The sequence below is a fragment of the Perissodus microlepis genome, chromosome 16 (genome assembly GCF_051167445.1).
Source record: "Perissodus microlepis isolate ML-2025 ecotype Zambia chromosome 16, ASM5116744v1, whole genome shotgun sequence".
Lineage (NCBI taxonomy): Eukaryota > Metazoa > Chordata > Actinopteri > Cichliformes > Cichlidae > Perissodus > Perissodus microlepis.
The window spans coordinates 6,775,975-6,794,061 of NC_140476.1; the positions used below are offsets into that span (position 1 = coordinate 6,775,975).

At 40.5% G+C, this 18,087-nt stretch overlaps 1 protein-coding gene across 5 annotated transcripts in view; it reads right to left on the reverse strand.

Annotated features, from left to right (window-relative positions):
• LOC146370307 (nck-associated protein 5-like) overlaps positions 1-18,087 on the reverse strand; it is a 103,665-nt gene that overhangs the window by 47,192 nt on the left and 38,386 nt on the right. For all 5 annotated transcript variants that reach the window (XM_084908670.1, XM_084908669.1, XM_084908668.1 and 2 more), the window contains exons 5-7: positions 15,996-16,064; positions 13,614-13,652; positions 11,901-12,020 (exon numbers count right to left, since the gene is read on the reverse strand). In XM_084908670.1, the coding sequence (XP_084764796.1) occupies positions 11,901-12,020; positions 13,614-13,652; positions 15,996-16,064 (228 nt within the window). The remainder of the gene's footprint in view (positions 1-11,900; positions 12,021-13,613; positions 13,653-15,995; positions 16,065-18,087) is intronic.

The following is an 18,087-nucleotide window of genomic DNA, read 5'->3' on the forward strand; positions in this document are numbered from 1 at the left end:
AATATTTAACCCACAATGCACCGTGATGTAAACATATTAAACAATCATCGTAATATATGATGCAACAACAGCATGTCTTTCTCACTCCAAAAGCGCAAAATTGACAATGAAAACTGTCGGTTTAACCCTGCCTGGACTGACAAATACTTATTCATTTTACCGAGTTTAATAATCTTACAACCGGAGTTGTACTACCATGGTGAGGGTCCTGTACAGCCCAAGAGAGAGCCGTAGCATCTTCCCTTCGTGTTTGCTTCTTGGCGAAGAAGAAAAGGCCTTTCACAGATTCTGAAACAGTGAAATACTGCATGCTGGCCGTGGTGGATGCGGTGAAAAGTGATGAAAAAATTAAAGTGTGACATCTGCTATTAAAAACGTACCCCTGTAGGACAGTTCAAATATTTGTAGAGTTGAAGTTCTGGCGTCAGACGAGTTTGAAATGCTGTTAGATGACCTGAAGAAAACTGATGTAATGTCTATAGCAGGAGATCACAAACAGAACTGATAATGCACAGTTGTGCGTATATGTCCGTTTTTTGGATGGGAAATTGCTCGGCTTACTACCGTTAGAGGGACACACAGCTGGCGAAATAATGTTTGAGAAGATTTAAGCTCTTTTTGAGGAAAATGGTCTGGATATGAAGCGTGTCTGTATACTTGTGACGGATGGGGCTCCATCCATGGCAGGAAAAGTGAGTGGTCAGCGAAATATTTATTTTAATTTGAAAGGGAATTATCAAAATGTTTTTTTTGTTATTATTATTATTATTTCAAATGTGCAAAAAATAATTTAGTTATAGCTCCCTTTTTTTTAAATGGACCTTTTGGTGTGCATTTTGTGAGAGGTCACCAGATTTACAGGGGAAAAGGAATAAAAAAATTACTTGTTTTTCAATACAGTTGTGTGGGTTTGAAAATGATCATGATCTGCTGCTTACTGGCTTCAAAAAAAATATCTGGCCCAGATAAATTCCTCAGTTTGAAAATCTGGCCCAACTAACTTCGTAGTTGAATAGCCATGGCCTAAAGTAATCAACCACTAGGACTGGGTGATTAATCAAGTCTTAAAATCAGTCATGATTTTTGGTACTGAGCGATTATAAAAATAAGATAATTTTCACTGTAAAGCTCGTGTTTTTTTCTTTTCATGCAGTTACAAAGTTAAAGCACTCCCCTTCGCCTCTACAGTGGTGTTTTGTCACCCAGTCCTGTTTCAACTTTGTGATTGACGTGTTTGTTGGCTGTGGGACTTCACGTGGTTATGTCAAGACATACCACAGTGGATGCCGTGGGCTGGCAGGGATTCAATTTGGCCCAGTGAGACGACCTTTATGTTGGAAAACACTTGATAATCTGGATCTGCTATAAGTATTGTGGTGGGGCGTGGTCTGCGGTGCCACTGCAGGGGAGGCGGACGCACCTGAGTGGCTTAAAAGTCTGTGCTGACTGTTGTAGTTGTTGTTGTTGGCAAGTGTAATAAAAGTGTATTTCTGAATGAATAATAATAATTAGATTAAATGAGATGAGAGTTGTTGACTGAAATATAAATTCTGGTTGTTTTCGCCTCTCACTCTCCCCTGTGCTCTTTCTAGGACTCTAAATCTCTTGAGACCTCATCAGCAGCATATATAATCCCCAAAAGAGCCTGAATAACCTCATTGTTCCTTTTCAGACTTTTTTCCATCTTGCTTCTGGTAGCTTGCTGAGTTCATACAATTGGTCATCTCTTAGTTTAAGCAGCCGCACCAATGAGCTTTTGAAGGATCTCTCAGGACTTCTTTATCCCTCAATAAGGATCCTGAAAGTCCCACCTGATAGTTCCTGCAGTAGAAATCATCTCTACAGGGGTGATCATCTTAAAAATAAATGTATGAACAAGGACAATATAAATCAGAGCAGGTACCTGTGAACATGGAAATGTTTTTCTTATTTATGTATCTCCTTCTTTGTTCTCCTTTGGCTCTAGTGGTCCTGCAGTAAAAGGCACAGCAGACTAACAGCTAGAGAAAAAAACGATTTGTTTCGTCTCTCGCTTGTTATCTCCTGAGCTGTGAGCGGCGTTGCTGTTACCTCACTCGGAGTCAGTCAACCTGACGGGGAACAGGTGTGCTGTCGTAGTGATTAAGGAACCTAACAAGCACAACTCGCAGTCAAAAACAAATTTTCCATTTCAATAATTCATACATAATTACTCCTGTGTTACCCGGCAAATTGATACACAGCCAGAGTGTCATGTCTCCAATATCAGAGCCCTCCAAATTACCTTCTCCACATCGCTGATTGTCCCTCCGCTATGGGGACAATGAAATGACACATTTAATTTTTTTTCAAGGACTCTCTGCAGCTGGATCAGAGTGCAGGGGCTAATGGGTTTTGGCCTCTTTGCTCCCACTTTGTGGAAGTACGAAGGCCGTGATCTTTTGTTGCTGTAATCACACCGGTCCTCTGCTGCCCGAGCTCATCACTACAACAGGTGATGACAAAGAAAGACCCAAAATAATAATGAACATGAATATTTGTGTCTGATGCCACCGACTGTGCACCACAGAGATGGTTAGGAACTATGAGGGTGTTTAAAATCATTCCCACTAGCTTATATATCAAATATAAATATGTCAGTAGACTAATTTTGGGTAAATGTCACCCTTACGACACTGCAAGAACTAAATGAAAGTGTCACTTCTACAGAAAAGCATCACTGCAGAGAAAAACTGGAGTTGGAGAGCGTTTTGGGTTTCAAAACTTTAACCCACATAATCAGTGCTGAAGAAGATCAAATCACAGATGGCAGCCACTGCAAAGCTGCACTTTCTGGACACGTTTTCATTCTTGTAGCAGAAGAAGGATGGACACAAACTAAACTGCCTGTGAACAGTTCGTGCATGATTTGAGTGGAGAGGTCTTATTTTGTATAGATTTTAGGTGTTTAGGTGTTTTAAGGTGTACAAGTGCAGACGTGCCACCTGTTCAGCTCCTCCCGGTAAAACAAAAAAACAAATCAAATCAGTCAGTTTTTTACTCTTTTTCATGCTGCTGTAACACAAGAATTTTCACCCATGGAATCAATAAAGTATCTGTCTTTCCAAATGAGATATCTCCAAACCATCTAAACCTTTATCCTCATTATTATTGAGTCATCCTACTTGAGGGCCCTTTGATTCCTGTAGCAACACCTTGGTTCACGTTACCGGCAATAAGTCAGTCAGTAAGTCTTTTGTCTCGTCTCTAGCTTTTTGCAGCTGGTGTAGTTTCTCTTGAATTCAGCCAGTGATGACCTCCAGCTCACACCGGATGAGCAGGATGAGCTTCGGCACCTCTACTTGGCGCAGAAAAGGGACAATCCCCAAAACTGGGCATGAGCTGAACGAGTGGGACGTGAGTGGAGACGAAGAATCTCAGATGGATTGATACCAGGCTATGGTGGTGAAGAGGGCGAGGATGGAGGTAAAGCTGTCAATTAACAGGTTAATCTTTGACCCCATCCTGACCTATGGCCCTGAGCTGTGGGAGACAGAATGAGGTGGATGTTGTCACAGAGTAGAGCTGCTATTCCATTAGTCAGTTGAGATAGAAAGAGCACTAGGGCTCTGAGCACCTCCCAGGTGAGGTGTTTTGGGGTTTTCCACCAAGAGAGCCTGGGGCAGAGCAACAACACAAGGAAGAGGTTATGTCTCTGAGCTGGTTTGGTTTCTCGTCATTGAGCTGGAGAAGGTGAGTGGGGAAAAGCTTGGATGAGCAGTAGAAAATGGATGGAAAGCATCTACTCTGTATCTGTCTTTATGATTTTAAGTAAGCATTTTCTTTACCACGACTGAGATGCAAACTCTCCACCTTCAGTGAATTCTTCAGTAAGTCAGAAGTACAAAAAAAAGTTTGTTGCTTAGCTGCACAGCGGGAGGTCTCATCAGTAACTTTTCTCCAGATGACGAGAGACACAAAGTTTGAATCAATCATTTAAAATGCAAGTCTTGTTCTCAAAACTTTTGTTTGTGACTTTACTGGAGACAAATATAACAACTGCGGTTAATATTCAAGCTTCGGGCGGTGTGAGATAATTATCTTACACTACTAATGTAGCTTCCTGGATTACTGGGAATGCTGCATTAGTGAATCAAAGGCTTGGCATTTGGCATATAAAAGTTTTTTTTTGTCATGCTGCCAGCAATGTTGGGTTATTAATATTCTGAACTTTTTTCTGCCACAAAAAAAAAATCATCCAAAGCACAAAAGTTTGGAATTCAACATCCACACTGACAAACAGATGACAGTAAAGTTTATTTTCTGGACCGAGAATGATCTAATAAGTATTTAGCTGAGTGATTAATGTGAGGAAAGAGAGTTTAATCAGTGGAAATTCGGCTGAAAAGGTTTGGCGGAGGATGGAGAGACAGACTGCAGGTCAAACAGTCGATCCTCTGATAAGAGAAGCTCGAGAAACAAACTCAACTCAATAAACTTCACACGCAAACACAAAACGAGCAGCCAAATTAACAAGAAGTCGGGTTTAATGAGAGGAAAAAGTCTGTAGGTACAGTACTTCTTTCCAGCACAAGCAGCTGAGCATCTCTGCAGAGATGCAGACGCTTCTTCTGCCAGTCTGACCTTTAACGAAAAGGTTAAAGATGAAGGACGGCGTGTCCAACTCTGCTGAGCTCGCAGCATGCTTAACAGCCTGGAGTGGGAATTGTTGGACCTTCCTGTAAAATTTTCCTTGAAGGAAATTGAAGAAATATGTTTTTGCTAATTACCAGTTCAGTCTGTGACAGCAGACTGGTCCCCTGACCGCAATGTTTGTCAGAGGGGAGGAATTATGCTGCGATCTCTGATAATCCAAAAAGACCTTTTGAAACTTCCTCCCTGCTTTCTGCGTAACGACTACAGCATGAGGCCCAGAGACTCACGTCATTAGGATTCAAGGAGTTTTGCTCTGGCTTAAATTCCTCCACAAGTCTGTTCAAGACCAATCCAAAGCACAATTTCAGTACCCAGCAGGTAGAAAAGCATGCTGTAGCTGTCAGTCACACCTCTGCCCCACACACTCTTTTCACCCCTTTAACCTCAACATCGACCAGGTCACCAGCGACCTCTCTGAGGGTACAGTTAGGATTTGCTTTAGCCAAATAAAGTCTCACACAAAGTTTGTGAAGTTTGGATGTTCTAAGTATAGAAGACTTTTATAACCCTGACCCTTACTGGGTCACTGAGTTTGGTTTGTAACTTGCTTTAACCTTGTTCTGTCTGCGTACTTGTGTTTGTTTTTTGCTCTAAATTTGTTCTTTTGTCTGGCTTCAGTAACCAAAAGACTTTCCTAGTATGTTTAATATAACAAAGGAGCAACAAATCAATTCTGTGAAATGTGCAAATTTCCTGTAAATGTTTGATCTAATTTCACATAATGATGCAGAATAATTTTGAGACTTGGAGGAGAAAATGAAAGAAGATCGTCTCTCACGTCCGGGCACGATATGTATGATTTCCAGAGGCCTGGCAGTTTAAGGCTTCTTGGGCTGGAATCTGCTCGTATTTCCAGGTGTTAAAGTTTTAATACCCGTCAGCAGCTGCATGGTATATTAGTTATATTAGTTACTGCAGATTGAGGGTCCAAATACCAGTCAGGGCATGCCTCTGGTCAGGGTCTCAGGACAGACCCCTAATGCTGCTCAGCCTGAGAGTATGACTGAGAGACACAACTAACAGAAAAACACACAGCTGGGTTTGTTTCCCCCTCAGGCCGTTTGCTGTTCATCATCTCCACTCTCTCCCCCCACCTTCCTGTCTCCTGTCGCTATTAGATATAAAAAGAAAGACTTTATTTATCCCAAAAGTGGGAAAATTAACTGCTTTCCAGCAGCCAAAACATCAAAAACAAGTTAGCTTAATGAAATAAATACAAGATCACCACAGCAGGTAGCTCCACATGTATGATTTGGCAGATTTGTACAACAGACACCCTTTCTGACATAACACCGTAGGGGATTTGTGTCTCCTGCTGGTATTGAACCAGCAACGTTTACACTATGGAGCCACTAAATTAATAAGAAATATAATGAATACAGATGTTGTGCAAATGTTTAAGACAGTGTTGAGCTGCATGTGCAGTAAGAGGTCAGCATGGTCAGGATCCATTAATTATCCACATCCATTCACCACACCCATGCTCGTTAGGATGAGACCCCCGTCAGCTGATGGAGGAATCCAAACAATTTGCAATGAAGCAATAATTCTGAGTAAAATGCATCTGAATTATATAAAATCCAAGTTTTGTTCATTCAAAAAACGAATCATTAAAGAAAATGTGATTGGTATGTAATAAGAATACTTAAAATCAGAATTTTGGGTGCAAATATTTTTCTTGCTGGTGGAAATCAGATTTAAAGTCTGAAAAACGAAAAAATTCATGTCCATGTGCACATTTTTCCACAGGAATGAGTTTTGTGCGCACAGGAAAAGCGGTATCAGTTCAAATAATAATAAAGGGTTGTTTAAAAAGAATTTATAAAGTGCTTTGAAAAGCAGGTGAAAGTAGAAAGCTTACAGGCTAAATGCAAATGAAAAGGCTGAATAAAATAAAGTTAAAAAGAAAGAAAAACATGAAGATGCAAAATAGAAACGAAATAATTCAGATGAAGGAAAATGGCTAGATACAAAATCTATAAAAGACATGTAGTGGCATCACACAAAATCAAAGGGATCTTGCTCAAAAAATGAAGTATATTAAGTAGTCTTACTGTTATCTTTGAAGGAAGTGCGTGTTTTGTGGATTGACTGAAAGCGTCAATCCACAAAACACAACAAATATTTTATCAAATCTGCAAACAAATTACACATTTTTGAGAGTTTTCTGTTCAGTGAATGCTAAATCAAAACTGAAAGAAGTGAAGGAATACCCCAAAAAGCTGAGAACGGCATTGCTGCAGCCTTCTAGAATTAATCAAAGTGTGTGGTGTAGTAGCCCGCTGCACAGTGATTTGCAGAGCAGGTATTCAGCAGTGCAGCACACTTGTCATGTGTTTGTAGTTGGCTTCAATGAGCACGAGCGTTCCTGCTGGTACAGTGACAGCGAGAGATCCTCAGCGCACGCTAATAACGCATTTCTGTCAGCAGAGCTAAAACCTGTTTGAATTCAGGGCTCAAATAAAGGCTAACAAACCGTGCTCTGCCATCTCTGCATTCAGCGGTCAGTGCGAAATACAAACAGAAGCACCTGTCCATCAAAAATAAAGTCAATTATTTATGGGAGAATCATCAGCTGACCTCAGAACAGCAGAGAAACTTCATTAATCTGTTATTTTTTGTTTCTTTCCACTGCAACACATCTCTGCTGTGCAGACCAGCTGGACTCGTCTAGCAGAACATCTGTCATCGTTAGCTGTTCAGTTTCTCAACACTCAAATTGCCATTAAATCAGAGTTTAGGAGATTTTAATTAGTTAGAGATTTTATTCATGCTGAGTGATTAAATCTAACTTGATATAACTGTTTGGAAAGTGTGACACAGCCGACCGTGACTTTGATCAGTTGCAGATGAGTCAGCCCATCAGAGAACAGCACTCAGACTCATTATTACTTGGCACTGAGAAGAGTAGACATGTGGCTCCTGTCAGCACGATTACTCACATCTAATAAAAAACACAGACACCTGTGGAGCCGACACAGCTGCATGAAAAGTAAAATTAAACTACACAGGGGACCATCGCTTCCATGACGTGCCCTCAGCGTCATGACTGACCCTAATGCTAGATTCGATAAGCCACAGACCCGAGCTCAGAATACTGCAACAGCTGCACACCTGCAAGCCACTCTGCAACCCTCCTCCACACCAGCTAATCCATTTCTTACCTTCGGGGAGATTTAACTCTGCTCTGCAGTTAATATGTATGGAAACGTGGTTTTTGCACAATTTAAGCTAACATAAGCTAGCATGAATCCCAAGAAGGAAACTTTTCCTGTAATTTTTATTTTTATTCTCATAAAATCCTGATTTAGAAAAATATTTTCTTTTGCAACATAAACTTTTAAACTTTTTATTCATATCAGCTTCAAACTTTATTACAGCAACTCTCTGAACTTCAAACTAGGAAAACAAATGATTGGATATTTGAAACTGAATTATTAACAGGTCTGTGCAGAGTGAACTTAAACACGGCATTAATACCTTTATTTTATTTTTGTTTAATTTTATATCTGTAACACATAAATCTATAATTATGTACATTGCATTATGTGCTTTTTTGAACTTTTAAAGTCATGCTAAAAACATGTAGGCTATGATCTCCACTGCAGTTAGAAAGAAAAATATTTTTGACTCGGCTGTTCTGAATTGAGGTTGATGACTTCGATAATGATAATTACTCTGGATCGCACAAATGTATCATTTTTTTAAACCTTTGATGCCTTTCAATCAAAATAAACATCACAAAAATGAAAAAGATAATATTTTGATTTTTTTCAGATGAAGAAACTTTATTATTGCTGTCATGTTAGCTGACCTGAGATGTAGAGAAGTGTTTAAAAAGGAATGTTCTGCACTCAGCTTCACCTCTGTTCGGGTTTCTAATGAGCTGCTTTATTTCTAAATGCTGAAAATGATCTCATTTAAGCCTCACTTTCCTTTTAGCCCTCTGCAGTGTGTATGGGGAAGCCTGTCACTGTTTCTGGGAAAAAAAAATTCTGTTTGTGCAGTTTGTTAGTTAAAGCTCCACTCACTGAGAGGTGGAATAAGAGCAATTAAGAATAAATTTAGTCAATAAATAACAAATGAAGACAGACAGTTACTGATGTTCCCATAACTACTTTAAATGCTTTTAATTTTCTTTTGACTTTTGCAGCTTGCCTCCAATTTCATCAGTGTTTGTCTCAGCATAGTCTTGCCTTTTGTCTTATTCTCTCTCAACCAAAGCTTCTTTCCAAAGATTTTTGCTGGTGCAATAACGAGGCTTCCTACAAAGCTTTGTTTCATGTTTCAGACAGCATGAAACTAACAGCTGACACAATTCTGGGCCTGTATCTGTAAATGCTTTTTGTTTGGAAGATATAACAGCAACAAATGAGACATTAAAAGGTCTTAAAAGTCTTAAAATAGTTTTTAAGATAATTTAATGTTTCTGATGCTGAGATAATACCAAAGATGAGTACCAAAAGCTGATAAATGACTTCTTTCTAGTCTGTTTTAATTAAGATTGGATTTCTCAACCCTGACTTATGCCAAACCATATGATTTTAAACCTTCTGGACAAACAGTCTCTGTTAGCTGGATCACCTCAATTATTAATGAGAAATTGACAAAATAACAAGCCTGAGCTTGGCTGTTACTGGCATCTGTGATTGATAATGTGACTTCTAACCCGCTTTCATGTCCAGATTATTTGAAACTGTTATTAGCAAAAAGAAAATGTTCACAACAGTGTCGCCCACCCAACTGTCCCGATGCAGGTGGCACTTTTAATTGGCCGGGTGAGGCAGGGGTTGTTAGTCAAAAGGCTGCCTGTCAGGGTTAACTCTTTCATTTATTACCAAACTATTGAACTTTACTGTGCTGCTATAACTTCAGTTTTGTTTTTTTGATACAGAATTCAATTTTGGGATTGCTGTATCCTCGTGTTCCCCGCCTTATCTAGGCTAATGTGTTAGCTTAAGTTGCTGGTTAACGCCTCCAGGTGACAAAAAGTAATATTAGAATTCAGTTGGAGTAAAATTAGATACTACCTAAAGAAAGTAAGACCAATAGTTGGCCTTTTAACCCCTCTGTGTTCATGTGTTGCTGGCTTATTGTGTTAATTTTTAAAAGCTGTGCAGAAGATGAAAACCTGCTGATAAAAGCTAACTGCTAAAAGCTAACACGCTAAAAGAGTCATGCTATGATTCTCTTTGGGTTTATCACTGCAAGACCTTAAGATTTTAGTAATTTTCGACATGAAAGAAGTTTATGTGCATCTTTGAAGCTGTACAGTACAGCTGGCGATGGAGGTCAACAAACTGAGCAATCAACTGTCATCACTATGGGCTCAAAATGTGGTCATAAATATTTTGTACTTGTAAATCGGTTTTGTACTTGTAAAAAAGATTTGTATGTGTAAAAAAAAATTGTGCGTGCGTAAAAAAGATTTGTGCGTGTGTAAAAAAGATTTGTGTGTGGACAAGTACGAATTTTGACCCTATTTTTCTTCCTTTAAGCTGATTGGTCAATGTCATGTCAATCACAAATTAAACAATCCAATCAGAGAACAGATGGGTTTGGCTGTCGGAGGGGCACTTTTTTGAACTGCAGGTCCTTGAAGGGTAATCTCTATATAAATATCCGATAGCAGTTAGGTCCCCTTACTTTCAGCAGCTGTTGAAAGGATAAAGTTGTGGTATATCAGTGGTTAGAAATACCATTATTACTTTAGGATTAGTTTAACACAAAGTTAGGGCTGACCCGGGACCATTGCTGTGAGTCACAGTGCGCAGCATAAAAGTCCTTTCACATCGGACGCAGGATGTGCTGCTAATGCTAATTGCTAACTAAAAGCAAAGGATCCAGAATTTGTTGCTGGCTGCTGGGCTCTGTGGGTTTTTGCAGCAGCTCTACCTGTACTAGATGCACCTGCTTCTTGTCGTTTTTATCTCTGACTTTATGTCCTCTACAAGAGTTTCTGGGGGTTTTTTTGCTAGTTCTTCAAATGTTCAATAAAAACATGTATGCTAATTCATAACGAAGAAAGCTTTGTAATGAAGACTCATTTCCAAAACACTGCCCCACCTGCGGTCTGCAGCGCTGTTGAAAAGGCTGTGGAAGTCCCTGTATTAAACACGTAGTCCTGTGACACAAAAATCACCAAACTCGGACGACCACAGACTGTTTTCCTTCATGGTGATGAAGGAAAACGCTGGGTTGGCATGTAAAAGGGCATTTATTCCCTTCAAAGACCTGCAGTTCAAAAAAAGCGCCCCTCCGACAGCCAAACCCATCTGTTCTCTGATTGGATTGTTACATTTGTGATTGACATGACATTCACCAATCAGATGAAAGGAAGAAAAATAGGGTCAAAATTCGTACTTGTAACTTGCAGGTTTTTTTTTTGGCTAAGTCCACACACAAATCTTTTTTACACACGCACAAATCTTTTTTACACATACAAATCTTTTTTACGCATGCACAAATCTTTTTTACGCACGCACAAATCTTTTTTACACATACAAATCTTTTTTACGCACGCACAAATTTTTTTTACACATACAAATCTTTTTTACACACACACAAATCTTTTTTACGCATGCACAAATCTTTTTTACACACACAAATCTTTTTTACATATACAAATCTTTTTTACACACACACAAATTTTTTTTACACATACAAATCTTTTTTACAAGTACAAAACTGATTTACAAGTACAAAATATTTATGACCACATTTTGAGCCCATACATCACAGCTAACTGAAAAAATGAAAAAAAAAAAAAAAAAAAAAAAAGCTAAGGTTTTAACCTCAGGAGTTTTCCAATTAGAAAAACATGCTCGCCTCTGTCTCCCATTTCTGCACCACTACTTTCCTGCCACAGCTATGTGAGAGGTCTGCCTCACTATTAGGCTAAAGTCTGGCATAATTAGCATAAAAGAAGAGAAGGGTAAGGGCCGGTAATCCTTGTTTGAGGACGTACAGTGCACTCGAGCATGAAGCCGTGACAAAAACTACACTAATTAGGACAGAAAGAAGAATATAAATCCAGCTGTAAACCCGCTGTACCTCTCTGTGAGTTCATTTGAACACATCCAGGGCGGGTTTCTCTGTCTTTGTGGTCCTCGCTGAAAGTTAGTAACCTTTAGAAGTGGAGCGCTGCTCATGTAAAATTCAAACAGCCTTGGAGCATGCTAGCTCCGTCAGTTTGTGTTTGTATCCGCCGCGCCGTGAGCTCCTACCTGGGAGACGGGAGTCGTGGACATTTTGACACGTTGTTGAAACAGCACGCTCAGTATGCGGTTTTGTTGCTCCAAGTCAAACACACGGGTCCGCAGCTTCACACACTCCTCTTTGAGGTCCTGGAAACAAATACAAAATGGACAGATGACGGCGACTGACAGTGGCGCTTCAGAGACATACACGTAAATCAGATGCTAATTTAGCAGCCACAGGGAACGATGGTGTATTCAACTAAAGATGCACATGATGGTGCTCGAAAACATGAGCAACCTGGACAGGAGGACCTACAGAGGTGTGACTTAAGAGGGGGGCTAAGGTGGCGAAACCCCCATGATACCGCATGAAGTATACTTATAAACTGTAGTCAATTTCTCACAGCCGCTGTGACCATTCTTCACATAAACTTACAGCAAAACCCTTCATATGTTACTTAAATATCAGACTTTCTGTTTATAGCATTGTTGGTCATGACAGGGTACTTCTGCCAGGGTTGTTTACAGGATTTCGGCACAGAGTGGGTCCAGGAACAAGACCAGGGAAAGAGGAAATGAGAATATTTGATGATAAATGGTAAATGGCCTGTATTTGTATAGCGCTTTACTAGTCCCTAAGGACCCCAAAGCGCTTTACATATCCAGTCATAATAAACAGAGCATACAGCATGCAGCCTCCCTGAGAATACCCTGGGCGTGGCTGCGTCTCTTTCTGACTCCACTGCGGGTGCTCAATCGAATCGTGTCCACTCAAGACAGTATTTCAGTGCCGCAGGGTCCCAGAAACAGAGCTCAGGTTCTCATTGCTTAAAATAGTGCTGGGTCTGTTTTTTAAGGAGCCTGTGTGGAGCTGCACAGAGCAGGAATGGACTACATTTTCAAAAAAGACTGCTTCTGAAATGCCCCTGGTGTAATTTACCGTATTTTTTGGACCACAAGGCTCACCGGTTTATAAGGTGCACTATCGATGAACGGGTCTGTTTTCATACATAAGGCGCATTAAGCGAAACAAAACAGTCAGATAAGTCAAACTTTACTCAACTCATTCTTCTTGCTTCCTCCAATTCCGTATCATTCATTCTTTAATGTTGAATTCTCTCGCAGATGCTCTATTCCCGTGTCGTTGCAGTATATTAATGACTAACCTCGTATTATGGATGGATTATCTCAGTTGTTCTCCTGACTGAACTTTTATCGAGTGGAAAAAAGTTAGCGTTCATCCTACAGCTTCACTGTGTTTATGTTATGCAAACATAAACACATAGCTGTGTCGCTAGCAATCACGTAGCACATCATTATATACCAGCTAGCCTAACTTCAGTAACACTACAAACGTCACTTCTGTTTAGTTTTCTCTCTTCGTTTATGTTGGAAGTGATAGCAGAGCTGTACGTTTGAATTTTTCCAGAAATCTCTCAGTCAGAACATGGTATATCATGATTAGGTGGAAACTAGCTAGCTAACTTCCTGCTAACTTTAACTTTGTTAAATTGAATAAATTTTGTTTTCATGGATGCCTGGATGTACAACTTAATTGTTACACCTGGTAGAGCAGCTACACTGATCATTTTATTAAAGATGAAAGAATTTTGATCGTTTTTAACTCTCAGTGATGCCGCAGTGTTCGTTTGACTTTGGGACCTGAAGCGGAATTTGGACCCGGATTACTCCGTGAGGCTCCTGACTACGGTAGCCGTAATGCTCCGACAATGTACAAACCTTTTGCGTGAGAAGAGCCTGGACCACCTGATTAGCCACCTGAAAGAGACAAGAAGGAACAATGTGTTTAAAAAAGTTTGGTCATTATCGTAAGAGTTGAACTTTGTGACTTTGAGATGCAAAGAGATTGTAAAACTATAATAAAAATAAAGTTCAAAAATGAGGATTTAGAGGCGTGGACGGTGCCGTGAGGACAAACTGACATGGCGTTGCATCAGAGTCGGGCTCGTTGAAACCACACAGCTGTTGCCCGCGGTTACTGCATGTCTGACCACAGAAAATATACACATGGTTAATGTTGATGTCCTAACTTTTTCATTCTGTATTCTGTGTGAATTTCTGCAGGAAGAAGAAAAAGTTCAGCTCAGTTGTATGGATTGATTTTTAAAAAAAGAAGAAGAAGACTAATCTGAAACGCTTTCTTTCCTGCTTATTTTGATTTCTGAAGTGGAGGCATACATTATATCTTGGCACTGGAATAATAAGTATGTTTTGATTCTTTTGCATGTGGGCCACAAAATTATTTCCCTCCACCTCTTTCATCTTTCTATCAAAACGCCTCGCCTCAGCTCATTCAGATGATGACAGGAAACCATCTCAATGCCCCCCCCCCCCAAAAAAAAAAAAGAAAAAAAAATCATCTGCATAATGAGACTGAAAAGCAGCAGAAGCGGTGGCGGTAGCAGAGAAATTAATCCCACAGCAGAAACTCTGAAATATCTGTCCTCAGCCAGATTCTCATGGGCAGCAATCTCCATGGTACCAAGCCCATTAGCGAAGGCTGCTAAAAAACTAAAGTGGCACTGTCGTGGTGGCTGGAGAGAGATGCAGGAAAAGATGGAGAGACTTTCAAAGTGCTGTCAGAGGGAAGGAGTGCAGTCCGTGCTCCTGAACGCCGAGACTCACTTCTTCATATCGCCAGGAGCTCTGCTGTCTGTCTACTTCAATTAAAGATCTGGGCATCCCTCTGTAGACTCCACCAGTGCTCATAATAAACGAAGTGTGTTTGTGCGTCTCCTGCTGTAGCTACAATCACAAGACTGTCGGAGTCCTGAGAAGTAGACAGCACTGTGTGGACATTTTAGGGTTTCTTTTGGGGGGGGAATTAATCTTACACTCCAAGAAATAATCCTCTCTTCATTTACCTTTTGGATGGTTGGAATTGGAAAGGTTGTTGATGTGAAAACAATATGTAAATTACCACAGTGAGCTGCATCCAGAGTATATACAGGGCATCCACAGCATTAGGACAAACTCAGGCCTCCGTCACACACACCTGTTCAGTAAAATGGTATCCCCTGATTGGTTGGAGAGTGGTTGCTGGGCATTGCTAGGTGAAATTGGTTGCAAACAGGTACGTGGTGCTGCGACAAAAACTTCCTTGGAATTTCTTTGATCACTAGCAGGTTGCTGGGTTTAGCTGCAACAGTTTGGCTGGAAGACGCTGACTTGTCTGCAAACACTGGATAGTCAGGCAGTGCTTGCAGATAAGCTGATTAACCTGCAGGTGACGCAGGGCAATCACAAGGAGGTTTTTCTTAACTTGCTTTCCTTTTAACGGCCACCAAGGGAGGCAGCACCTGTTGTTGCCAAAGGTTGTCCCCCCTTTAAAGTTTACACATATCTAACTGTAGAGTCTGAGATTGATGTCTTGGGTTTTTTGCAGTTTCTCTGAGCGTTACATTGTTCCGACCTTGGTGATAAATTAGTTGGGACGTTCACTCCTAGGAAGACTGGCAGCTGTCCTGATGTTTTCCACTCATGAACAATCCTTCTCACTGGAGAATGATGGACTTCAGATTGTTTGGAAAGAACCTTATAACCCTTTGCAGAACTGATGGGCATCACTGCTGATGTCTGTCGTCCTCAGCATTCTGCTACCATGCACCTACTTCTGCATTTTGGCTTGATTACTGTTCAATAAATGACTCTGTGTCGTATGTCATGTGCTTTTGTTCATCTCAGGTTGTTTTTATTTCATTTTTAGACCTGATAAGAATTACAGATGAGTTTCATTATGTCTTTTATGACTGTGTCTGTGCAATGCACCAGTACAGTCTATGGATGCAGCCTGCTAATCAAGCTAGCCAGCATTAGATCTCTCTGAACTAAACGTGTAACGGTGTAACTTCTGTTTTTTTATGTGCAGTCTTTTTAGGGTTTATGAGGACTGACTCACTGTAGGTTGGTACTGTATACCAGCTGAATTTTTCAGACCCTAAAAATGCCATTTACTGGAGAATGACCATTTTGGTGGTACAAATCAGTGCAAATATAAGCCTTAATTATAAGCCTTATAAGCCTTAATTATTCATGAAAAATAAAAGTGTGATTTCATTGTAAACACATGCTGTATATCTTCTGCCGTGTGGGAGCACTCACCTCATCCAAACAGCGTTCGTACTGCTTCCTCTGGTTATCGTTTTCCATCGACAGAGCCGAGTTTTCCGCCTGCAGACACAAAATGCACGCATGCAAACTGCATTAATAATTTCTGAACGCACTCATATAAATAAGAAAATAAACAAAAATATGTAGGATAGAAAATGTGATTAATTACAGAACTATGAGAAATGTTAAAGGTACGGTCTTGATGCTGTTTTCTCTGGATGGAGGTAAGCTGTCTATCTAGACAGTACTCTCCCTGAAGCACTTGGATTTGTTGGTTTCACTGGAGAGAGATGGTCGTAAATGAATGATGCCTTAAATTTCAGGCATTCCAACTTAATCCTGCAGACCCTCACTGTGTCTGCGAGGCTGACCTGAGGTACTTCAGCTATAATTCAATTACTGACAGAGGTTCAGGCCCGACACCATTCTGGGAACTCAGCGGGCGACTTTCTACACAAGTGATTATTCTCGTAAATCTGAAAGGCCAGGCCACCTGAGCTGGCTTGTTTTCACTTAGTGTTGTGGGCAACTCCTCTGAACAACAAGTTCACAGAAGATCACAGAAATGGCTGATCACAGGAATGAACAGAGTTCAAAGAAGAACTCGCCCCACACAGATCAACACCACCTGTATCCCTGTGCAGCAGGCAGAGGTAAACAACACAGTATTTCAGCAGCTGAAATGATGCTGATTACCGGCTTCAGGCGTGAGGAAACGGTTTACTTGACTCTTAAAATGGGAACTTTGGAGATTTAAATGTGGGTTAGGTAGCTTTGTCATGTTTTAAACCCTTATTTTCTATTGAAGTCTAAACTGACTAACTTAATAAATAAGACATCCCCCGACTCTTTTGGAAGAGGACTGAGGTCACATTGACCTTTTGTCCTTCACATAGACTGTTAGTGGGACCTGTGACTTTCTGCTCCAAGTGCCTAAATTCGCCGTTTGGTTAAAGCATCTACAGGAAGCCACGCCGGCTAATGTCAACTTAGAAATGAAGTCCACCCGTCAGACTCGCTGGTCACACCTGGTTTAAAGAACAAGATGGCGATGGACAAAACACTCAGCTTGAAGCTTCATAACCACTGAGTGGCATCTTTCATACTGTCTATGAATCCTAGCTAGCCAGCTCTAACTTAGCATCTATCTGGCATTGGCTGCTGTGTCTTGTGCAGCTTGGCTGTGTCAGTGTGTGTCTTTGTCCTGTCTTCCTCCTCTTGCTCCTAACTGGTCACAGCAGTTGGCCGCCCCTCCCTGAGCCTGGTTCATCCAGAGCTTTCTTCCTGTTAAAAGGGAGTTTTTCCTTCCCACTGTCGCCAAGTGCTTGCTCATAGAGGGTCATTTGATTGTTGGGGTTTGCTCTATCTTATTGAAGGGTTTTTTTTTTTTATAATGCAAAGCACCTTGAGATAAGATAGATAAGATAAGATACCTTTATTAGTCCCACGGGAAATTTCATGTCTGGGCAACTGGGCAACTGTTATTGTGATTTGGCACTATATAAATGAACTGAACTGGACTGAATTGTCATTATACTGATACTTGCATGAAGTATATCTGCTGGTATCGCAGTACATACAGTCCTATGCATGTCTTATAGTGTTTGCAAATACAAGCTGTGCGTTTGTGCATGTCCAAGTTCTGGTACTGTACTTTGAGTCTTTCAGCCTGTTATGTTATGAGTTCACACTTGCTCTTGCAGTTGCATTACACCATCTTTACAAATGAGCCTGATGGATTAATGTGTCAATGTGTAGATTGCAAGTAAAAAAAAAAAGTTTATAGGTGTCAATCAATCTGGCTTGAAATAAATTGTTTTTGCATCTGCGAAACATATTAAACCCCCACAAAGTGATCCTGCATGTACAGATAAATCACTTGCAAAGCTGTAAATGTTTGGCAGCGCGCTTACACTCGGGCTCCCTCGTCCTTGTTTGTGCACCGTTAACTTGTTCGATCTGCAGAAACCATCACATCAATCAGTGTTTCAGACTGAACTGTCAACTTTCACTGAAAACTCAGATTTGGTGGAGGAGCTGAGCAGTTCAGCAGTTCCCCTCAGTTAGAAGAAAGTTGGTTCAC